This window comes from Silurus meridionalis, chromosome 15 (genome assembly GCF_014805685.1).
Source record: "Silurus meridionalis isolate SWU-2019-XX chromosome 15, ASM1480568v1, whole genome shotgun sequence".
Classification (NCBI taxonomy): Eukaryota; Metazoa; Chordata; class Actinopteri; order Siluriformes; family Siluridae; genus Silurus; species Silurus meridionalis.
Window position 1 is genome coordinate 6,120,817 of NC_060898.1, and position 24,871 is coordinate 6,145,687.

The window sequence follows — 24,871 nt, forward strand, 5'->3', positions numbered from 1 at the left end:
TGTTTATTATGCGTTTCCCCCTTGTCTATGTGGAATGTCAAAATTCTATCTATCTATCTATCTATCTATCTATCTATCTATCTATCTATCTATCTATCTATCTATCTATCTATCTATCTATCTATCTATCTATCTATCTATCTATCTATCTATCTAAACACTAGTTTTAGTGTTCTCACTGAACTGGTCTTTTATCACTGCTATATTTCAAAATGTACTCATTATTGTCTAGTTAAAACCAAATAAAGTAAAAGTTTAATATGAGCATCTATGAGCATTTATGTTTCTCATGGAGAATTTTCCACTTGGAAAGTCAGAAAGAGCAACTTCAGATGGATGCTCCAGATTTAGAGCCTCTCAGATCCGTGGGCCCATGAGCCTGTGCTGAGTACTCCTGTTGCCCAAGGTTTAAAGTGGAGATATATATATATATATATATATATATATATATATATATATATATATATATATATATATATATATCCATAAATTCTCTTTACACTGAACATAAACTTAAATTAAAATAAATAATTGCATACATAGGCATTTAAACAAGCATATAAATGAATGATAATGTATTGACACGAATACGAAAATATTTTTTACATTGGTCAGTTAGTCACTCAGGAATAATAATAATAGAAATAATATAGCTGCAAGCAGCGATGGCGGGCCCTCGCACATTTGTGTATTGCTATACGGTGCCTCCCAGAAAACAATGCACGGTGGGCAAGTGCATCAAGTGGGTAAATATCAGTGGACTATTTTATGTTGTTACTGACCCATTTGGGGACTGTAGGTAAAAGAAACCCCACATTTTAGACAAAAGGGGGGCGCAAGTGAGCCACTTAAGAGACACAACGTTGTCCGACCTTTTTGTCCACACTTAACAGCCGACAAATGTGATGTATGTGTCAAATTGCAAGTTAATCTAAGCACGCCTAAAGCCTTAAATATGCCTGAAATAAAAGTAAAGTTTGACGCGTTGCCATGAGAACAGCGTTCGAGATATCAAAAATCCCTTTGCAATTTATCATCTACAATGTCTCGGCATCATGTTGATTACGTTTGGTGTCAATCTCATGAATACCCCAGGAGGAGTATTTGAAAGTTCACCACATGCAACTGTCAAAAAATTACACCTTTTGTGACTGACACACTTCCTGGCGCCTGTTGGTGGCGCTATGTCTGAGATTCATAAAAGGCAAATCGATGCGATCGGAATCCTTGGCCGAACATAGACACCGCGTGTCATCCCAGTAAGACATTTTTTGCTTTGGATATTAGACACTTCCTGTTTCCCTGAATTCGCCATAAATTTGTCGCCTCGACATGGCAGCACCGTTCGAGATATCAAAAATCCCTTCGCAATTTAGCATCTACAATGTCTTGTCATCATGTTCACCACGTTTGATGTCAATCGCACGAATTTCCTAGGAGGAGTATTTAAAAGTTCACCGCATGCACTTATAAAACAACCCAACATGGCCGACTTCCTGTTGGGCGGAGCTAATAGGTTTGATTGTGAAAGTTGTTCGGATCGGTGCTCGGGCCCTAAAAATCTGCCAATCAGAAGTGGAGTTCTTAAAAATCCCGCCTTTAGACTTGAAGTTACCCAATCAGTGAGTCCAACACCACGACGCTACACGTCAATCTGCGCATGCGTATTCTTATTCATTGAAATGCTGACGTTTTAGACAGAGCCGGCAGCCTTGACGTTCGATCAAAGCCGAAAGTTGATTTTGTTTTATTTGTGACAGCTTGTGTGTGAGATTCATCCACAGATCGGAGACATAAATGGCGGACGAGACGAGCCAAGGTGCAGAGCAAATATCGCTGCGTGAGTATGGTGTCTTACATGCAACAGGGATCCGTGCTATTGCAGCAAATTACGCAGCGTGTTGCATCAGATCGCCTTCCTGTAGCATTGGCCTTAGCTTAGCATCGGCGCACTTCTGTGATTTATATTTTCATATTAGATACCATAACATAACGTTATAATTTTAGCTAGATGTTCATTATCATCATGCATCATCTTACATCATCATGTATATGGAGAAGTCCATAGTGCAGTGGGCAGAAGTATCGATTAACACTGAGAAGATTTACTTGACATTTGATTCCATATGTAAGAAAAAAAAAAGAGATAGAAATTAATACTGAAGACATCGTCACGGCTGCTCATCAGGGATAAATGCACACCGTTCACCTTCACTGTTGATTTCTGTGAAGCTGCTTTGAGACAATGTCTGTTGTAAAAAACGCTATAGAAATAAACTTGACTTGACATCCAAATTATAAATGAACATGTATGCAGTTATATAGTAAAAAAAATGTGCCAACCCAGAATGTTTTATGATTTATATCGTCCAAACTAACTGCATTTATATTTGATGACAGTTCTCATGGACTTATTTCATCAGATTTACAGGAAGTCACGTGGTTTTCAGTTCTCAAGTGTGCCTGGTCAAGGGTTCATTTGCGGCGTTTCCTGCATTCTTAGCATGCTCTAGACCATCAGTTGTGTTGTGCAGAGGAAAGGGTGGGAACAGAGCTGGTCGGCTTACTAAAACTACTGTACAAATCCATATTATGGTTTAATTAAGTAAAGAAAAAAGACAGTTCATCATCGCTTAAAGAAATGAAGGTCTCAAGAACTTTAAATGTATTCCCAAGTTCAGTCTCCAAAACCATCAAATGCTATGATGAAACATACACTCATAAGGACCATCCTAGGAAAGGATGACCAAGAGCTACCTCTGCTGCAGAGGAACCTACCGAACAGCAGTTAACAGATGACATGAAGAATCACACCACACACAATCCATCCTAAACCCGGTAAAGTGTGAGCGTTCTGAATCCTATACCGTGTTTTAACTGACACGCCGGGGCGAGTACAACCTACTGATCAGCGTACACCAGATAGTGAAACTCCCTTACAATTGGTCCTTCAAGCTAGATAGTAAACCTTCCTAACATTTCTTACTTCCTCAAACTGACAACCAAGAATGTTTCTGTTCAGGCATGACGAGAACATGGGAATTTTCTCAAATCCCCGGGTTTATTGTTAGCAAATCTTACTATGAGCTAAAATGAGGTTATTAAGCTGTTAAAGTTGAGCAAGATTTATATATATTTTTAGAATGTAACCAGCAATTAAATGAAAAGATTACTGAATCTGTACATGTTGGTTATTTAGTTTGCTCTTTTATTTTCCCCAGGGGAGCTGTATGTTTCTGATAAACAGGGCAGTGATCAGGATGGAGACGGGACCGAACAAAAACCATTCAAAACACCACTGAAGGTAACCCCAAAAAAAAAAAAAAACACACACACACACACACACACACAGATGAACACACACAAGACTCCATTATTCATGTGCTGGTTTGCATACTGCAGTTCGGTATTTATTAGTAAGCATAATTTCGAGGATTCAAATTTTTTTCTTCGTAGGCATTGTTTTTTGCTGGAAAAGAGCCATTTCCGACCATCTATGTCGATTCTCAGAAAGAAGGAGAGGTAAGGGGAAAAAAAAGGTGAATGTATGTTAATCCTTTACGAGAGAGTTCAAATCTGAATTATTTTGTGTTTCCTTCTCTATCTAGCGCTGGGCTGTTATCTCGAAAACCCAGATGAAGAATGTGAAAAAACTCTTCCATAAGGAACAAATGAAGACGGATGTGAAAGAAAAGAAAGAGGTATTCACTCACAATGTGCTGATGCTTTACTCATGTACCAGTCCATTATTGTGAGTTTGTTACGCTCTAGGAACTTGTTCAGAGGGGGAGAATTATAAACAATGTGTGTTTATTGTCAGGTGGAAGATGCTGAGAGGAGAGAGAAAAATCTGGAAGAAGCCAAGAAGATAGTTATTGAGAATGACCCCAGCCTTCCAGAACCCAAAACGGTAAAGTCGATATGGGATTAAAATGACAAAAATGAGCTAATCTCATTTAAAAAGTGTTTTGTGTGACTGCTATTGAATCATCAGTGCTTAAATGTATGTGCTAACTCTTTTGCTCTTTTGTGTCAGGCTAAGATCAGTCAGCTGGAGGCTCTGAGGGAACAGAGAGTCAAAGTGTTCGGCTGGGTGCACAGGATACGCCGGCAAGGTAACACGCGCACACACACTCTGTATGTAATATAAATACATTATTACAGTATTTTTTCCTGTCTTCTAGCTCTGGGCTTTATTTGTGTACCATGAAACCTTCTCAGTCTGATAATTCAACAAATATACTACTACTACACACTGTAATTCCATAATAATATATAGCATAGCATTACAGGCTGTGTGTGTGTGTGTGTGTGTGTGTGTGTGTGTGTGTGTGTGTGTGTGTGTGTGTGTGTATATATATATACAGTATGTATGTATATATATATATATATATATATATATATATATATATATATATATATATATATATATATATATATAACACATAAATTGGTTTATAAATTATCAACCAATGCATCATCAGAAGTCACATTGAACCATGTCCACCTAAATGTAATGAAATATAGTACACTAGAAATATAGTATACTATAGTGTTCCTAGAAGGAAGTGTTTATTAAAGGATGTACCTAAACAAGCAGGAAGACCAAGAATCACATTTTGCAAGGATATCCAACCAAGTCTGGATCAAAGTATCTGAAAAGTGCACCGCACCATTAAACGCATTACTAACCCGGGTGCACCGCCACTCGTTGGCCTGAGGAAAACAGTGAACAGTGGGCAAGGTGCATGTAAGCGAGTAAAGACAGGAGAATTATAGCACAGTCATTTCAAAGTGCCACACTTCCTGCTGCCAGTAGGACCGTAAATGTATATTGTCATAAATATTGTCATCAGGCCAGGACTATTATCAAACGTGAAGTTTGGAGCTGATCCAAACATTGTATGTCTGAGTTACAGCAACTTCCTTATTGATGGTGATACTGCAAACTTTGTCAGGCCGCCACGGACACACCCTTCAACGAAAACTCAAGATTTAACATTGCAAAGGCCTTTAGATTAGGCGTACCAAATTTTGTGTTGATCTGACAAATAGGAGAAGTTTGTTAAAATACAACATCTGAAAATGGGCAAAATGACAACAAAATTTAAAAATGACATAAATTAAAAAATACCCGACTTTCTGTTGGGTTTCGGATTTCGTACCAAAAGACTTTTTTGTAGATATTGGTGTGTTACATATGTGTACCGATTATCTAACTTGTACGTGAAACGTAGCTCCAGGCGCACTCCGTTGAAAGTGTATAGGTGGCGCTGTCGAGCCATTTTGCCACACCCAATGGAATATTGGCCTTCGGCTGTGTTCAGGCCAGGACTCTTGTCAAAAATGTGAAGTTTGGGGACAATCAGAAATTTTATGCCTGTGTTACAACTGTTATTCCCATGGCGAGACATTGAACTTTGTCACGGCGCCATGGACGCGCCCTTTAACGAAAACTCTAGAGCTTGGCACTTTATCATTGCAAAAGCCTTTCGATTATGTGTACCAAATTTGGTGTTGATCTGAACAAATCTCTAGGAGGAGTTTGTTAAAATACAACGTGAGAATGGCAAAATCGACCAAAAATTTGCTCATAAAATTAAAAATACCCGACTTCCTGTTGGGATTCGGATTTCGGACCAAGAGACTTTTTTGTAGGTAGTAGTGTGTTACGTGTGTGTACTGATTTTCATACATGTAAGTGAAACATAGCTCGAGGCACACACCGTTGAAAGTGTATAGGTGGCACTGTTGAGCCATTTTGCCACACCCACTTTAGAAGAACATGACATACATAAAGTTTCGACATTTCCGCTGTGTGCAAAGTTTCGTGAGTTTTCGAGCAGTTAAAAAAATTAAAGCTGCAAGCAGCGATGAACGGGCCCTCGCACCCAGGCGCACCGCCACCCGTTGGCCTGAGGAAAACAGTGAACAGTGGGCGAGGTGCATGTAAGCAAGTAAAGACAGGAGAATTATGGCACAGTCATTTCCAAAGTGCCACACTTCCTGCTGCCAGTAGGACCATAAATGTATATTGTCATAAATATTGTCATCAGGCCAGGAATATTATCAAACGTGAAGTTTGGAGCTGATCGGTCAGTGTATGCCTGAGTTCCAAACAGTGTATGTCTGAGTTATAGCAACTTCCTTTTTAATGGTGATACAGCAAAATTTGTCAGGCGCCACGGACACACCTTCAACGAAAACTCAAGATCTTTGCAATTTAACATTGCAAAGGCCTTAGATTACACTGACTAATTTTGGTGTTAATCCAAATTAATCTCTAGAAGGAGTTTCTTAAAATACAACATTTGAAAATGGCAAAAATGACACAAAATTTACAGAGAAAATTAAAAGTAACTGACTTCCTGTTGGGATTTGGATTTCATACCAAGAGACTTTTTTGTAGATATTTGTGTGTTACATGTGTGTACCAATTATCGTACTTGTACGTGAAACGTAGCTCAGGCGCACAGGCGCTGTTGAGCCATTTTGCCACACCCACTTTAGAAGAACATGACATACCTTATGTTTCGACATTTCCGCTGTGTGTGCAAAGTTCCGTGAGTTTTCGGGGAAAAAAATGCAAATAATAAGAATAAAGAAACAACACAATTACAATAGGGTCCCACGCACCATCGGTGCTCAGGCTAATTAAAGCTGCAAGCAGCGATGAACGGCCCTCGCACCCAGGCGCACCGCCACCCGTTGGCCTAAGGAAAACAGTAAACAGTGGGCGAGGTGCATGTAAGCGGTAAAGACAGGAGAATTATAGCACAGTCATTTCAAAGTGCCACACTTCCTGCTGCCAGTAGGACCGTAAATGTATATTGTCATAAATATTGTAATCAGGCCAGGACTATTATCAAACGTGAAGTTTGGAGCTGATCGGTCAGTGTATGCCTGAGTTCCAAACATTGTATGTCTGAGTTACAGCAACTTCCTTTTTAATGGTGATACAGCAAAATTTGTCAGGCGCCACGGACACACCCTTCAACGAAAATTTAACATTGCAAAGGCCTTTAGATTATGCATACCAAATTTGGTGTTGAATAGAATAGCCTTTATTTGTCACATATACATTACAGCACAGTGAAATTTGTTCTTCGCATATCCCAGTTTTTGCTTGGAAACTGGGGTCAGAGCGCATGGTCAGCCATGATACGGCGCCCCTGGAGCACAGAGGGTTAAGGGCCTTGCTCAAGGGCCCAAGAGTGGCAGCTTGGCGATACTAGAGCTTGAACCCCCGACCTTCCGATCAGTAATCCAGCGCCTTAACCACTGGAGCTACCACTCCCCTGCAAAAAAAAAAAAAAAGCAACTTCTTTTTTCATGACGAATCATTGAAATTTGTCAGACCACCATGGACACACCCTTCGACGAAAACTCTAGATCTTCGCAATTTCACATTGCAAAGGCCTTTAGATTATGCATACCAAATTTGGTGTTGATCTGAACAAATCTTTAGGAGGAGATCGTTAAAATACAACATCTGAAAATGGCCAAAATGACCAAAAATTTGCTCATAAAATTAAAAATACCGACTTCCTGTTGGGATTCGGATTTCGTACCAAGAGACTTTTTTGTGAGTAGTAGTGTGTTACATGCGTGTACCGATTTTCATACATGTAAGTGAAACATAGCTCAAGCCACACACCTTTGAAAGTGTATAGGTGGCGCTGTTGAGCCATTTTGCCACACCCACTTTAGAAAAACATGACATACCTAAAGTTTCGACATTTCCACTGTGTGTGTACTGTTTGTTCCATCAGTAAAAAATACCATTACTTCTTTTTATTTCTAAAAAGTGTTAATTAGATCAAAATCATTCGCCCAGAAATGAGTTACTTTTATGCAAGACATGATGGACTCATTTTGTGCCACAGCATCAGATTATTTTGTTAACAAAAATTGTTTTTGTAATTAAAAATGAAACATAATAGCTTTTATTAGTTTATATAGATTTTTTTATTACATGTTACATAGATAGTCTTACAGAATGCTAAACAATAATTATACATATCCCAGTTCTTTGGTTATGGGAAGCCATACCAATCCATGTGAATGAGAGAAACAATAATGCAGTAAAGCGTGATATTAATCCACAGGGCAGAGTCAGAGCTGTGCTGTTAGATTAAATTAATCAATACCTTCTGACCATGGTGTAATCTGGTTTAATCATCTCTTTCAGGTTTTTTGTTATATGTTAATATAATTTTTTTTCCTCCCGGCGGCATTGGGTGGCAAGGGCCTGCTGGCTTCACCCTCCTTCTTTCATAGTCAGGCTTGGGACTGTCCATGGTGCAGTACTTTATCCCCCATTCCCACAACTGAGCATCCATGAAGGGTTAAGGGCTTTGTGTGTGTGTGTGTGTGTGTGTGTGTGTGTGTGTGTATATATATATACAGTATGTATGTATGTGTATATATATACAGTATGTATGTGTATATATATATATATATATATATATATATATATATATATATATATATATATACACATAAATTGGTTTATAAATTATCAACCAATGCATCATCAGAAGTCACATTGAACCATGTCCACCTAAATGTAATGAAATATAGTACACTAGAAATATAGTATACTATAGTGTTCCTAGAAGGAAGTGTTTATTAAAGGATGTACCTAAACAAGCAGGAAGACCAAGAATCACATTTTGCAAGGATATCCAACCAAGTCTGGATCAAAGTATCTGAAAAGTGCACCGCACCATTAAACGCATTACTAACCCGGGTGCACCGCCACTCGTTGGCCTGAGGAAAACAGTGAACAGTGGGCAAGGTGCATGTAAGCGAGTAAAGACAGGAGAATTATAGCACAGTCATTTCAAAGTGCCACACTTCCTGCTGCCAGTAGGACCGTAAATGTATATTGTCATAAATATTGTCATCAGGCCAGGACTATTATCAAACGTGAAGTTTGGAGCTGATCCAAACATTGTATGTCTGAGTTACAGCAACTTCCTTATTGATGGTGATACTGCAAACTTTGTCAGGCCGCCACGGACACACCCTTCAACGAAAACTCAAGATTTAACATTGCAAAGGCCTTTAGATTAGGCGTACCAAATTTTGTGTTGATCTGACAAATAGGAGAAGTTTGTTAAAATACAACATCTGAAAATGGGCAAAATGACAACAAAATTTAAAATGACATAAATTAAAAATACCCGACTTCCTGTTGGGATTTGGATTTCATACCAAGAGACTTTTTTGTAGATATTGGTGTGTTACATATGTGTACCGATTATCTAACTTGTACGTGAAACGTAGCTCCAGGCGCACTCCGTTGAAAGTGTATAGGTGGCGCTGTCGAGCCATTTTGCCACACCCAATGGAATATTGGCCTTCGGCTGTGTTCAGGCCAGGACTCTTGTCAAAAATGTGAAGTTTGGGGACAATCAGAAATTTTATGCCTGTGTTACAACTGTTATTCCCATGGCGAGACATTGAACTTTGTCACGGCGCCATGGACGCGCCCTTTAACGAAAACTCTAGAGCTTGGCACTTTATCATTGCAAAAGCCTTTCGATTATGTGTACCAAATTTGGTGTTGATCTGAACAAATCTCTAGGAGGAGTTTGTTAAAATACAACGTGAGAATGGCAAAATCGACCAAAAATTTGCTCATAAAATTAAAAATACCCGACTTCCTGTTGGGATTCGGATTTCGGACCAAGAGACTTTTTTGTAGGTAGTAGTGTGTTACGTGTGTGTACTGATTTTCATACATGTACGTGAAACATAGCTCGAGGCACACACCGTTGAAAGTGTATAGGTGGCACTGTTGAGCCATTTTGCCACACCCACTTTAGAAGAACATGACATACATAAAGTTTCGACATTTCCGCTGTGTGTGCAAAGTTTCGTGAGTTTTCGAGCAGTTAAAAAAAAAATTAAAGCTGCAAGCAGCGATGAACGGGCCCTCGCACCCAGGCGCACCGCCACCCGTTGGCCTGAGGAAAACAGTGAACAGTGGGCGAGGTGCATGTAAGCAAGTAAAGACAGGAGAATTATGGCACAGTCATTTCCAAAGTGCCACACTTCCTGCTGCCAGTAGGACCATAAATGTATATTGTCATAAATATTGTCATCAGGCCAGGAATATTATCAAACGTGAAGTTTGGAGCTGATCGGTCAGTGTATGCCTGAGTTCCAAACAGTGTATGTCTGAGTTATAGCAACTTCCTTTTAATGGTGATACAGCAAAATTTGTCAGGCGGCCACGGACACACCCTTCAACGAAAACTCAAGATCTTTGCAATTTAACATTGCAAAGGCCTTAAGATTACACTGACTAATTTTGGTGTTAATCCAAATTAATCTCTAGAAGGAGTTTCTTAAAATACAACATTTGAAAATGGCAAAAATGACACAAAATTTACAGAGAAAATTAAAAGTAACTGACTTCCTGTTGGGATTTGGATTTCATACCAAGAGACTTTTTTGTAGATATTTGTGTGTTACATGTGTGTACCAATTATCGTACTTGTACGTGAAATGTAGCTCCAGGCGCACAGGCGCTGTTGAGCCATTTTGCCACACCCACTTTCGAGGAACATGATGTACCTTATGTTTCGACATTTCCGCTGTGTGTGCAAAGTTCCGTGAGTTTTCGGGGAAAAAAATGCAAATAATAAGAATAAAGAAACAACACAATTACAATAGGGTCCTACGCACCATCGGTGCTCAGGCCCTAATTAAAGCTGCAAGCAGCGATGAACGGGCCTCGCACCCAGGCGCACCGCCACCCGTTGGCCTAAGGAAAACAGTAAACAGTGGGCGAGGTGCATGTAAGCGGTAAAGACAGGAGAATTATAGCACAGTCATTTCAAAGTGCCACACTTCCTGCTGCCAGTAGGACCGTAAATGTATATTGTCATAAATATTGTCATCAGGCCAGGACTATTATCAAACGTGAAGTTTGGAGCTGATCCAAACATTGTATGTCTGAGTTACAGCAACTTCCTTATTGATGGTGATACTGCAAACTTTGTCAGGCCGCCACGGACACACCCTTCAACGAAAACTCAAGATTTAACATTGCAAAGGCCTTTAGATTAGGCGTACCAAATTTGGTGTTGATCTGAACAAATCTCTAGGAGGAGTTTGTTAAAATATAACATCTGAAAATGGCAAAATGACACAAAATTTACAGAGAAAATTAAAAGTAACTGACTTCCTGTTGGGATTCGGATTCGTACCAAGAGACTTTTTGTAGATATTGGTGTGTTACATATGTGTACCGATTATCTAACTTGTACGTGAAACGTAGCTCCAGGCGCACTCCGTTGAAAGTGTATAGGTGGCGCTGTCGAGCCATTTTGCCACACCCAATGGAATATTGGCCTTCGGCTGTGTTCAGGCCAGGACTCTTGTCAAAAATGTGAAGTTTGGGGACAATCAGAAATTTTATGCCTGTGTTACAACTGTTATTCCCATGGCGAGACATTGAAATTTGTCACGGCGCCATGGACACGCCCTTTAACGAAAACTCTAGAGCTTGGCACTTTATCATTGCAAAAGCCTTTCGATTATGCGTACCAAATTTGGTGTTGATCTGAACAAATCTCTAGGAGGAGTTTGTTAAAATACAACGTGAGAATGGCAAAATCGACCAAAAGTTTGCTCATAAAATTAAAAATACCCAACTTCCTGTTGGGATTCGGATTTCGTACCAAGAGACTTTTTTTGTAGGTAGTAGTGTGTTACGTGTGTGTACTGATTTTCATGCATGTACGTGAAACATAGCTCGAGGCACACACCGTTGAAAGTGTATAGGTGGCGCTGTTGAGCCATTTTGCCACACCCACTTTAGAAGAACATGACATACATAAAGTTTCGACATTTCCGCTGTGTGTGCAAAGTTTCGTGAGTTTTCGAGCAGTTAAAAAAAAAATTAAAGCTGCAAGCAGCGATGAACGGGCCCTCGCACCCAGGCGCACCGCCACCCGTTGGCCTGAGGAAAACAGTGAACAGTGGGCAAGGTGCATGTAAGCAAGTAAAGACAGGAGAATTATGGCACAGTCATTTCCAAAGTGCCACACTTCCTGCTGCCAGTAGGACCATAAATGTATATTGTCATAAATATTGTCATCAGGCCAGGAATATTATCAAACGTGAAGTTTGGAGCTGATCGGTCAGTGTATGCCTGAGTTCCAAACAGTGTATGTCTGAGTTATAGCAACTTCCTTTTTAATGGTGATACAGCAAAATTTGTCAGGCGGCCACGGACACACCCTTCAACGAAAACTCAAGATCTTTGCAATTTAACATTGCAAAGGCCTTAAGATTACACTGACTAATTTTGGTGTTAATCCAAATTAATCTCTAGAAGGAGTTTCTTAAAATACAACATTTGAAAATGGCAAAAATGACACAAAATTTACAGAGAAAATTAAAAGTAACTGACTTCCTGTTGGGATTTGGATTTCATACCAAGAGACTTTTTTGTAGATATTTGTGTGTTACATGTGTGTACCAATTATCGTGCTTATGCGTGAAATGTAGCTCCAGGCGCACAGGCGCTGTTGAGCCATTTTGCCACACCCACTTTCGAGGAACATGATGTACCTTATGTTTCGACATTTCCGCTGTGTGTGCAAAGTTCCGTGAGTTTTCGGGGAAAAAAATGCAAATAATAAGAATAAAGAAACAACACAATTACAATAGGGTCCTACGCACCATCGGTGCTCAGGCCCTAATTAAAGCTGCAAGCAGCGATGAACGGGCCCTTGCGGCCAGGCGCACCGCCACCCGTTGGCCTAAGGAAAACAGTAAACAGTGGGCGAGGTGCATGTAAGCGAGTAAAGACAGGAGAATTATAGCACAGTCATTTCAAAGTGCCACACTTCCTGCTGCCAGTAGGACCGTAAATGTATATTGTCATAAATATTGTAATCAGGCCAGGACTATTATCAAACGTGAAGTTTGGAGCTGATCGGTCAGTGTATGCCTGAGTTCCAAACATTGTATGTCTGAGTTACAGCAACTTCCTTTTTAATGGTGATACAGCAAAATTTGTCAGGCCGCCACGGACACACCCTTCAACGAAAATTTAACATTGCAAAGGCCTTTAGATTATGCATACCAAATTTGGTGTTGAATAGAATAGCCTTTATTTGTCACATATACATTACAGCACAGTGAAATTTGTTCTTCGCATATCCCAGTTTTTGCTTGGAAACTGGGGTCAGAGCGCATGGTCAGCCATGATACGGCGCCCCTGGAGCACAGAGGGTTAAGGGCCTTGCTCAAGGGCCCAAGAGTGGCAGCTTGGCGATACTAGAGCTTGAACCCCCGACCTTCCGATCAGTAATCCAGCGCCTTAACCACTGGAGCTACCACTCCCTGCAAAAAAAAAAAAAAGCAACTTCTTTTTTCATGACGAATCATTGAAATTTGTCAGACCACCATGGACACACCCTTCGACGAAAACTCTAGATCTTCGCAATTTCACATTGCAAAGGCCTTTAGATTATGCATACCAAATTTGGTGTTGATCTGAACAAATCTTTAGGAGGAGATCGTTAAAATACAACATCTGAAAATGGCCAAAATGACCAAAAATTTGCTCATAAAATTGTTCTTTGGGATAATGAGAGTATAATTCAAACTTCTAGCCATAGAATAAACCCCAGAATTTAAACATTTTATGCATGAAAACGCACTACTGCTCATGACCCTAAAAACAACCATCCAGTAGTAAAGCATAGTGTGATTAGCATCTTCTACCGGGCAGGGTTTGAGGCTCATGGCCCTAAGAACAACAATCCCATAGTGAAGCATGGTGGTGTTAGCATCTTCTCTATAAGCGGAGGAGGAGAAGGGAAAACTCGTTTTTTTACTATCACTACTGATCCCTAAACTTTACATTTTTTACTTTTTTTCCCTTTGCTTATCTTAATTTTCGTTACCGTCTTCGCTTTCTGGCTTCGCTTCGCAATCTAGTAGCGGCGTCTCGAGCTCGTACCTCAGTTTTTTGCTCGCGTAACAAATCAAAGTTTTCCCTTGACTGCTCGTACCTCAGTTTTTGCTCGTAACAAATCAAAGTTTTCCCTTGACTGCTCGTACCTCAGTTTTTGCTCGTAACAAATCAAAGTTTTCCCTTGACTGCTCGTACCTCAGTTTTTGCTCGTAACAAATCAAAGTTTTCCCTTGACTGCTCGTACCTCAGTTTTTGCTCGTAACAAATCAAAGTTTTCCCTTGACTGCTCGTACCTCAGTTTTTGCTCGTAACAAATCAAAGTTTTCCCTTGACTGCTCGTACCTCAGTTTTTGCTCGTAACAAATCAAAGTTTTCCCTTGACTGCTCGTACCTCAGAAAACCTCATACATTAATTCACTCGTAGGTCAAGGTACCACTGTACTAAACTATATAAGCTGAATACTGGGTTACTATTATAACCATTTCTGAAATCGCAGGTAAACAGAATATGTCAGTGGCAATTTCAATACTCTAGAAATAAATTTTTTTTGTAATTTGTACCAAAAATTGACTATTTTGTATGTATCTTAGGAAAGAACCTTCTGTTCATTGTGCTGAGAGATGGAACAGGATTCCTGCAGTCTATACTCATCGATAAACTGGTAATCAACCACCTGAAATGGATTCATGTGTATTGTTTGTAACTATAATACTGATGTAGTGGTAATTAGTTAAAATAAAATCTACCTTTAGCTTTATCTTTTCTTTGTATTTCTTGTTCGTGTGCATTTCGTTTGCCGTGCTTGCGTGTGTAACGTTTTTTTTTCCCCCCTTTCCTTCATTAGTGTCAGTGCTATAACGGGCTCATGTTGTCTACTGAAAGCACGGTAGCTCTGTATGGAACAGTGAAGCCGGTTCCTGAGGGAAAACAGGTAACACTTTTGTAGAAAAACAATTCACTGTTGTACTGTTCTGTTTGTTCCATCAGTAAAAAATACCATTACTTCTTTTTATTTCTAAAAAGTGTTAATTAGATCAAAATCATTCGCCCAGAAATGAGTTACTTTTATGCAAGACATGATGGACTCATTTTGTGCCACAGCATCAGATTATTTTGTTAACAACAATGTTTTTGTAATTAAAAATGAAACATAATAGCTTTTATTAGTTTATATAGATTTTTTTATTACATGTTACATAGATAGTCTTACAGAATGCTAAACAATAATTATACATATCCCAGTTCTTTGGTTATGGGAAGCCATACCAATCCATGTGAATGAGAGAAACAATAATGCAGTAAAGCGTGATATTAATCCACAGGGCAGAGTCAGAGCTGTGCTGTTAGATTAAATTAATCAATACCTTCTGACCATGGTGTAATCTGGTTTAATCATCTCTTTCAGGTTTTTTGTTATATGTTAATATAATTTTTTTTCCTCCCGGCGGCATTGGGTGGCAAGGGCCTGCTGGCTTCACCCTCCTTCTTTCATAGTCAGGCTTGGGACTGTCCATGGTGCAGTACTTTATCCCCCATTCCCACAACTGAGCATCCATGAAGGGTTAAGGGCTTTGCTCTTGGGCCCAAGAGTGGCAGCCTGGTGTGGCTGAGACTCGAACTCACAACCCCCTGGATCCAAAAGCTAATGCCTTAACCACTAGGCTACCACTTTCCTGCTATTATAATTATATTAACATATTCATTATTATAATTTGGATATACACTAATGATGGCATTATACTGGGTCTAGGTTATTAAAAACTTTAGAAATGTAACAGAAAATAAAACTCTTGCCCTTGAGCTTCATGAAGGATATTTAGTGATTTCAATGTATATACAGTAATCCCCCGTATACAGTACTGTACTGTATTAACATTTTACTTCATTTTATAAATAATAATTATAGTTTTATTGATAAATTTCATTATTTAAACATAAAACCCAAAAGTTTTTTGGTCTATCGTTTTATCCGTGAGAGACAGAGGAAAAAAAGCCAAACCAATTAGTTATGTGGCGAATGAAATTCGCGATAAACCGGGGAGTGAGATTCGAACCGGGTTAAAGAAGGTGATTACTGTATTGTAAATGTTATAGTCTTTGCTATTATAATTATATTAACATATTCATTATTATAATTTGGATATACACTAATGATGGCATTATACTGGGTCTAGGTTATTAAAAACTTTAGAAATGTAACAGAAAATAAAACTCTTGCCCTTGAGCTTCATGAAGGATATTTAGTGATTTCAATGTATATACAGTAATCCCCGTATACAGTACTGTACTGTATTAACATTTTACTTCATTTTATAAATAATAATTATAGTTTTATTGATAAATTTCATTATTTAAACATAAAACCCAAAAGTTTTTTGGTCTATCGTTTTATCCGTGAGAGACAGAGGAAAAAAAGCCAAACCAATTAGTTATGTGGCGAATGAAATTCGCGATAAACCGGGGAGTGAGATTCGAACCGGGTTAAAGAAGGTGATTACTGTATTGTAAATGTTATAGTCTTTGCTATTATAATTATATTAACATATTCATTATTATAATTTGGATATACACTAATGATGGCATTATACTGGGTCTAGGTTATTAAAAACTTTAGAAATGTAACAGAAAATAAAACTCTTGCCCTTGAGCTTCATGAAGGATATTTAGTGATTTCAATGTATATACAGTAATCCCGTATACAGTACTGTACTGTATTAACATTTTACTTCATTTTATAAATAATAATTATAGTTTTATTGATAAATTTCATTATTTAAACATAAAACCCAAAAGTTTTTGGTCTATCGTTTTATCCGTGAGAGACAGAGGAAAAAGCCAAACCAATTAGTTATGTGGCGAATGAAATTCGCGATAAACCGGGGAGTGAGATTCGAACCGGGTTAAAGAAGGTGATTACTGTATTGTAAATGTTATAGTCTTTGCTATTATAATTATATTAACATATTCATTATTATAATTTGGATATACACTGTGTGTGCAAAATTTCGTGAGTTTTTGAGCAATTAAAAAAAAAATTAAAGCTGCAAGCAGCGATGAACGGGCCCTCGCGCCCAGGCGCACCACCACCCGTTGACACAATTACAATAGGGTCCTCACACCATCGGTGCTCTGGCCCTAATAATGATCAAAGTATGACACAACTCTTTGATTCTGCCTAGCAGATGCCATTCAGCTAAATTCCTTAAGCTGGTAAATAAGGTATTAACCAATCAAGAGTCCGAGGGTAAATCTGAAGACATTAGCGAAATCCAGTACAATGGGTTAAACTGTTCACAGGAAAGAAAAACAAAGCCTGGATGTTCTACAAAACTGTGCTGCAAGAGTAAAGAGAATAGGAAAAACCTCCCAAAGGCATTCAGAGACATGGCAACCATGCAGAAAATTGTTCTTTGGGATAATGAGAGTATAATTCAAACTTCTAGCCATAGAATAAACCCCAGAATTTAAACATTTTATGCATGAAAACGCACTACTGCTCATGACCCTAAAAACAACCATCCAGTAGTAAAGCATAGTGTGATTAGCATCTTCTACCGGGCAGGGTTTGAGGCTCATGGCCCTAAGAACAACAATCCCATAGTGAAGCATGGTGGTGTTAGCATCTTCTCTATAAGCGGAGGAGGAGAAGGGAAAACTCGTTTTTTTACTATCACTACTGATCCCTAAACTTTACATTTTTTACTTTTTCCTTTGCTTATCTTAATTTTCGTTACCGTCTTCGCTTTCTGGCTTCGCTTCGCAATCTAGTAGCGGCGTCTCGAGCTCGTACCTCAGTTTTTTGCTCGCGTAACAAATCAAAGTTTTCCCTTGACTGCTCGTACCTCAGAAAACCTCATACATTAATTCACTCGTAGGTCAAGGTACCACTGTACTAAACTATATAAGCTGGGTTACTATTATAACCATTTCTGAAATCACAGGTAAACAGAATATGTCATTTGGCAATTTCAATACTCTAGAAATTATTTTTTTTTTGTAATTTGTACCAAAAATTGACTATTTTGTATGTATCTTAGGAAAGAACCTTCTGTTCATTGTGCTGAGAGATGGAACAGGATTCCTGCAGTCTATACTCATCGATAAACTGGTAATCAACCACCTGAAATGGATTCATGTGTATTGTTTGTAACTATAATACTGATGTAGTGGTAATTAGTTAAAATAAAATCTACCTTTAGCTTTATCTTTTCTTTGTGTTTCTTGTTCGTGTGCATTTCGTTTGCCGTGCTTGCGTGTGTAACGTTTTTTTTTTCCCCCCCTTTCCTTCATTAGTGTCAGTGCTATAACGGGCTCATGTTGTCTACTGAAAGCACGGTAGCTCTGTATGGAACAGTGAAGCCGGTTCCTGAGGGAAAACAGGTAACACTTTTGTAGAAAAACAATTCACTGTTGTACTGTTCTGTTTGTTCCATCAGTAAAAAATACCATTACTACTTTTTATTTCTAAAAAGTGTTAATTAGATCAAAATCATTCGCCCAGAAATGAGTTACTTTTATGCAAGACATGATGGACTCATTTTGTGCCACAGCATCAGATTATTTTGTTAACAACAATGTTTTTGTAATTAAAAATGAAACATAATAGCTTTTATTAGTTTATATAGATTTTTTTATTACATGTTACATAGATAGTCTTACAGAATGCTAAACAATAATTATACATATCCCAGTTCTTTGGTTATGGGAAGCCATACCAATCCATGTGAATGAGAGAAACAATAATGCAGTAAAGCGTGATATTAATCCAAGGGGCAGAGTCAGAGCTGTGCTGTTAGATTAAATTAATCAATACCTTCTGACCATGGTGTAATCTGGTTTAATCATCTCTTCCAGGTTTTTTGTTATATGTTAATATAATTTTTTTCCTCCGGCGGCATTGGGTGGCAAGGGCCTGCTGGCTTCACCCTCCTTCTTTCATAGTCAGGCTTGGGACTGTCCATGGTGCAGTACTTTATCCCCCATTCCCACAACTGAGCATCCATGAAGGGTTAAGGGCTTTGCTCTTGGGCCCAAGAGTGGGAGCCTGGTGTGGCTGAGACTCGAACTCACAACCCCCTGGATCCAAAAGCTAATGCCTTAACCACTAGGCTACCACTTCCCTGCTATTATAATTATATTAACATATTCATTATTATAATTTGGATATACACTAATGATGGCATTATACTGGGTCTAGGTTATTAAAAACTTTAGAAATGTAACAGAAAATAAAACTCTTGCCCTTGAGCTTCATGAAGGATATTTAGTGATTTCAATGTATATACAGTAATCCCCGTATACAGTACTGTACTGTATTAACATTTGACTTCATTTTATAAATAATAATTATAGTTTTATTGATAAATTTCATTATTTAAACATAAAACCCAAAAGTTTTTTGGTCTATCGTTTTATCCGTGAGAGACAGAGGAAAAAAAGCCAAACCAATTAGTTATGTGGCGAATGAAATTCCGCGATAAACCGGGGGAGTGAGATTCGAACCGGGTTAAAGAAGGTGATTACTGTATTGTAAATGTTATAGTCTTTGCTATTATAATTGTGCATCCTAGGCTCCGGGAGGCCATGAGCTGCACTGTGATTTCTGGGAGCTGATCGGTCTCGCTCCAGCCGGTGGTGCCGACAATCTGCTGAATGAGGAGTCGGATGTGGATGTTCAGCTCAACAATAGGCACATGATGATCCGTGGAGACAACGTGTCCAAAATCCTGCGAGTGCGCTCCACAGTCACCCACTGCTTCCGAGAGCACTTCTTCAGCCGCAGCTATTATGAGGTAAAAATTTTTTTTGAAAAATATTTACTTTTAGAAATATCAATTACTAATATATCATGTAAATAGCTACAAATTTTGTTAGATGTAACTAATATGGATTTGTCTTTTATTATTCAACAGCCCTAAAAAAACATTTCATTTGTTCCAGCACATCTTATCATTTAGCATTTATTAATACTAGATCCATTTGTTGAAAGTAAAAATGAAATAAAAATAATGCATTTAAGATAACGCTCAGAATCTTTGTTCAAGGGCAAACGCTTACCCTTTCATAAAATAAATAACATTTAAGTATCTGAGTATACAGAAGTCTGTATTCTGGGTTATCTGTTATTGATTTGTTCTTTTCATGTACATGTGTATGAAGTGTGCAATTTGTTTTGATAATAAATAAATGCAAGGGAGTGAAATACCCTATTGAATATTATATCAGTTTATTTGAAGATTTTTTTTTTTTTTATGATCTCCAGGAAGTCGGGATTTGAAGTAATTTTGCTTTTTTTTTTTTTTTTTTTTTGTTTAATAAAAAAAAAGTGAAATAAAAACAACGATAAAAAGGCTGGATTTTGGATGTTATTGATGGAAAGCTAAGTGTGCATGTGTGTGTTTCCGTAGATCACTCCTCCCACTCTGGTGCAGACCCAGGTGGAAGGTGGCTCCACCCTCTTCAATCTGAATTATTTTGGAGAGCAGGCGTACCTGACCCAGTCGTCTCAGCTTTACCTGGAGACGTGCATCCCAGCCCTTGGAGACACGTTCTGCATCGCCCAGTCCTATCGCGCTGAGCAGTCTCGCACACGCAGACACCTGTCCGAGTGAGTCAAAAAGCAAACAGACACAATATTATTATTACTATTATTACATTAACAGTAAGAGCACACTGTACTGGACTAATGCTATTGAGTTTTCCATTGGGGAAAAACAGGTACACCCACATTGAGGCTGAGTGCCCCTTCATGACCTTTGAAGATCTGCTGAACAGATTAGAGGATCTGGTGTGCGATGTGGTGGATCGAGTCCTGAAATCTCCTGCTGCTCCGCTGCTCTACGAACTCAACCCTGTATGACTTCTGAATTCTTGAGCTATTCTAACCTTTATATCACTATTCATATAATAGCAATATATTAAAACCTGTAATATTTTTTCTATTCAACTAGACTTTCTTTTACTTATCCAAATACGGTGTACATGTATTTTGGAAATGAAAATCCATGCTGTTGTCTTAGTGCAGTTGGATTTCAATAATAATTTGGGGACAATCTTTTATCATTCAGTTTCAGCATCCATTTACACCAGAGGGTGCAGCGACTTTAAACATAGCAAATTTTCACTCTGTTATTGATGATTTTAGTAGTAACTATACACTAATATATAATGTATAATGTTTTTGGTTTGTGTGTGTGTGTAGAACTTCAAGCCCCCCAAGAGACCATTTAAGAGAATGAATTACTCCGAGGCCATTACATGGCTTAAGGAGCACGACATTAAAAAGGATGACGGGACCTACTACGAGTTTGGAGAGGTTTGTGTGCAAGTTAAAATAAACATAATTTCATTGCAGCTTGTAGAAATGAACTACTCAAAATGAATGCATTTAAAAAGATTGATGTGAAAGATGACAGACATAATGCGGAGAATTAAAGCAACAGATCTTAAAAACAAACAAATTTTTACAATTGTGGATTTATTTAAACACCAGAAAAGGAAAGAAATTTTGAAAATCTTGCTCGTTATCTCCTGTGTGATGTCAACATTTTGACTGTTCACTGCAGATCCTGTTAAATCTTTTGCATAATTTGGCATCCTTGTTATTATTTTTCCCGCTGTTGGTTCTGTTGTAGGATATCCCTGAAGCCCCTGAGAGGCTGATGACGGATGCCATTAACGAGACCATCCTGCTTTGTCGCTTCCCAGCTGAGATTAAATCATTTTACATGCAGCGCTGTCCCGAGGATCGACGCCTCACTGAATCGGTTAGCGACCAAAAAAAAAATCTTTGTTTAATCGGTTATCAAGCGTTTATTATTTTTAACTATACCTTACATACAATGTATTAGAGTGAATACAGCATGTATTATGTGATGCATTATATTTTAGATCAACTGCGATTTCTGGAAACACACAGGTTGATTAGATTTAGCACACTGAGGTTGGCGCTGTAACTGTGCTCTTAATGCACTGTCACCAGGGTTGGGCAAAGATACATCAAAATTAGTTTTAACATTTACTTAAATTTAGTAAAAATACTACTGTATTTAAAAAAAAAAATACAAAAAATACTTATACAAGGCAACATGAAATTTCTTCACAAACCTTCCATCAATTGGCCTATTTGATCTGTTCCTTCACCATTACACTGACTTAAGTAAACAATGTTTGATAGCAACAGCTATTGCAACAGAGTCATGCAATAAATCTGACATATGCAACCATTTACCAGATCAAATATTCACATGCATATCGCTGTGATCTCCCAGATGAAGGTTAGTTTTTAAGTAACCAACAGTTTAATGTTTAACAGTTTTGGGAAAGACTCATATTTGCATCCTAATTTGGTTGTTAGGTGTTACGAAGGCCTACTTTGCCTCAACAGCACATACTCCTTGAAAAACAAGTCATTCATAATGAATGAATGAAGACGACTGAATGCACTTGTATCCATATCAACTAGTTTCTAACTAATTAATCATTAGATTGTTAATCATTAATATAATATTATGTGTCCAGGAGTAAGTCATGTTGTTTGTGTGGATGCAGGTTGATGTGTTGATGCCTAATGTTGGTGAGATCGTTGGAGGATCGATGCGTATTTGGGATGCCGAGGAGCTCCTCGAGGGCTATAAGAGAGAAGGCATCGACCCCACTCCCTACTACTGGTACACTGACCAGGTGTGTGTACAGTTCAAGCAAAATATTCTAAGTGTTTGTTATATGCTTTAAGCTATGCTCTAGCATGAATATTATGTGCCTGAAGATGCTTTTAAGAAGCTGCAATTCAGATTACATGCTTCTATACGTGGTTGTTCTAAAACTTTATCGATTTTATAGTAACAACTACAGGACGACTGATTTTATAGATACCGATAGCTAGGTTGGATCATACTTGCCGTTTAACCGATTTTTAAGATAGATACTAGATAAAAATCAAACACTCCATATAAAATAGTACTGTATAAAAATAAACATTACTGAATTATGAAAATGTGCTTAAATAAATAAATATGAATACATTCATTGATAAATGTATTTAATTAATTTTAAACATTAAATATAACAGCGCTCTCTGTGCAGCACGCTGTCTCGCATGTAAAAAAAAATCAGCATGTGGTGTCAGCAATTCGCCTCTAGTGGCCGCTCTCGTAAAGACAGTGGACCTTCTCAGCCACTCCAGCAATGGACGCAAGCAGGAAAAACTATCGTTATGGGTTTTTGCAGAAAGCCAATAGTTCCAGCAATCAATTTTCAATGTCTATTATTTAGCAAAAACGATTAATCGGTTGACCTCTAATAACAATCTACAAAGAGACTTGCCTAGTGATCACCAGTGAAGCGGTGGAGCTGTCTGTAAAAATACTTTATTTGAAATTTGTGTACTTCAGCACCAATGCCAGTATCAGTCAGTATAATAAAACCGTTCTTGAAAGAGGACTTGTTAGAAAGAAAGAAAGGCTGGTAAGGGAAGAATTTATAGCTATAACGTAAGCAATAAAAGGAGCTTTTATTGCAGATTTTGCAAGATGAGACATTAAAAAAAGTACAATGTCATATACTTTATTGAGAAAGTAAAATAATAAAAGTAACTGCTGTCAAACAGTTGTGGTATTAGAGAAAACACCATTATAGGAAAATAAGTGGTGTGTTTTTTAACATTCATTTTGTACATTACAGTACTATAACAAGCTGTAAAATGTTTTGGCATTGCTCTAAAAAGTTACAGCCAGAGGTTTGCAGTTAACTCGGGTTTAGCAATCCTTTACATGAATAATATGCTTTAAAGTGTCCTTGACGTGCTTATAGTACAATGCTTTAACAAGACTGCATATCTTTAAACCATGCATTAAAGCAGCCAACATTCTGCATTGTGTAACTAATGCATTTAATCGCATTCTAACAGTTTCGCTGCGTTGTTGGGACATTTCATAAAAAGCTTGGTTATGCTTTAGATATGCTTCACCTTGATCTGAATATGTTTTGAAATGTTCATACGATGCGTAACTGTAGCTAAACATGTTTCTTTTGTGCGTTTCAGAGGAAGTACGGCACGTGTCCTCACGGTGGATACGGGCTTGGCCTCGAGCGTTTTCTCACCTGGTTGCTCAACCGTCACCACATTCGAGACGTGTGCCTGTACCCACGCTTCATCCAGCGCTGCAAGCCCTAAACGTCCACAGGAAACATGTGCCTCAAACTCTGCCCTGTCTGCTTTATCAGTCCGTCTCGCTCGTCTCAAGAAGACTAAATGCTTTTCCTTACATACTATCTGAGGCACACAACATTTATACATCCGTGTTTAAAAAATTTAATCTCACTGAAATATGTGATAGTCTCATTATATGCCTAATCACTCTGTGGATACTTTCTCTGGAGTAATAAATGACTGAGATGCTTAATTTCTCTTGGAGTCATTTGTCTTTTTTTTGCTGTGCTGATATCAGGACTGCGCTATTCCCTCTTTCGGTTTTCAATAGAAAACTCATTCCGTTTAACCTAAAAGATGTATTATTCTAAATTGTAAATTGGCATAATTTTAGGTCTACATGAAGACCAAAAGCCTAGAACTATTTATTCTTATTAATTTAGGAATAGAAGTAAAATCAATACAACAATTCAGTGTAATGGAATGTTGCATAAATGTAATTGATCTGTAATAATGGCCTGAGATATAAGAGGTATTGAATAGTTAATGCACGTTTTTCTTAGATTCAGTAAAGCCTTAGTCATGCTTAGTGATCTGCTTCAGATCTCTTCAAAATAAATAAAACAAAAATCACAATCCAATATTTGTGAATCAAGTCTGCTATGAAATAAGGCTCAGGTGAAATATTCACTTAAAAATAAAATTCATTTAAATCACATTTGATAATAATAGAATGATCATATGTGATCTAGACAGATCATAAACTAGGATAAGA

The 24,871-nt window shown here is 38.1% G+C and overlaps 1 protein-coding gene and 2 long non-coding RNA genes across 3 annotated transcripts; all 3 read left to right on the top strand.

Annotated features, from left to right (window-relative positions):
- The first annotated feature begins 1,668 nt into the window (after positions 1-1,668).
- On the top strand, positions 1,669-24,353 carry nars1 (asparaginyl-tRNA synthetase 1). Its single transcript, XM_046867820.1, has 15 exons — positions 1,669-1,840; positions 3,222-3,304; positions 3,457-3,522; positions 3,609-3,701; positions 3,821-3,910; positions 4,037-4,115; positions 14,537-14,607; positions 14,791-14,877; positions 19,517-19,738; positions 20,354-20,553; positions 20,664-20,799; positions 21,148-21,261; positions 21,581-21,712; positions 22,497-22,628; positions 23,989-24,353. The coding sequence occupies exons 1-15, from the start codon at positions 1,798-1,800 to the stop codon at positions 24,118-24,120; spliced, it is 1,680 nt and encodes a 559-aa protein (XP_046723776.1). The 5' UTR covers positions 1,669-1,797; the 3' UTR covers positions 24,121-24,353.
- Positions 4,459-7,163, top strand: LOC124397927. The gene is made up of 3 exons (XR_006927986.1): positions 4,459-4,848; positions 5,659-5,661; positions 6,853-7,163. It is a non-coding gene; the product is annotated as an uncharacterized LOC124397927 (long non-coding RNA).
- On the top strand, positions 10,838-13,234 carry LOC124397928. The gene is made up of 3 exons (XR_006927987.1): positions 10,838-10,908; positions 11,716-11,718; positions 12,923-13,234. It is a non-coding gene; the product is annotated as an uncharacterized LOC124397928 (long non-coding RNA).
- Positions 24,354-24,871: the final 518 nt, after the last annotated feature.

Bases quoted from the DNA above. Each gene is read 5' to 3' on its own strand.
- nars1 (XM_046867820.1), top strand. From the start codon at position 1,798: ATGGCGGACGAGACGAGCCAAGGTGCAGAGCAAATATCGCTGC. The intron at 3,702-3,820 runs GTATTCACTCAC...GTTTATTGTCAG, and splicing joins ATGTGAAAGAAAAGAAAGAG to GTGGAAGATGCTGAGAGGAG. The intron at 3,911-4,036 runs GTAAAGTCGATA...CTTTTGTGTCAG, and splicing joins GCCTTCCAGAACCCAAAACG to GCTAAGATCAGTCAGCTGGA.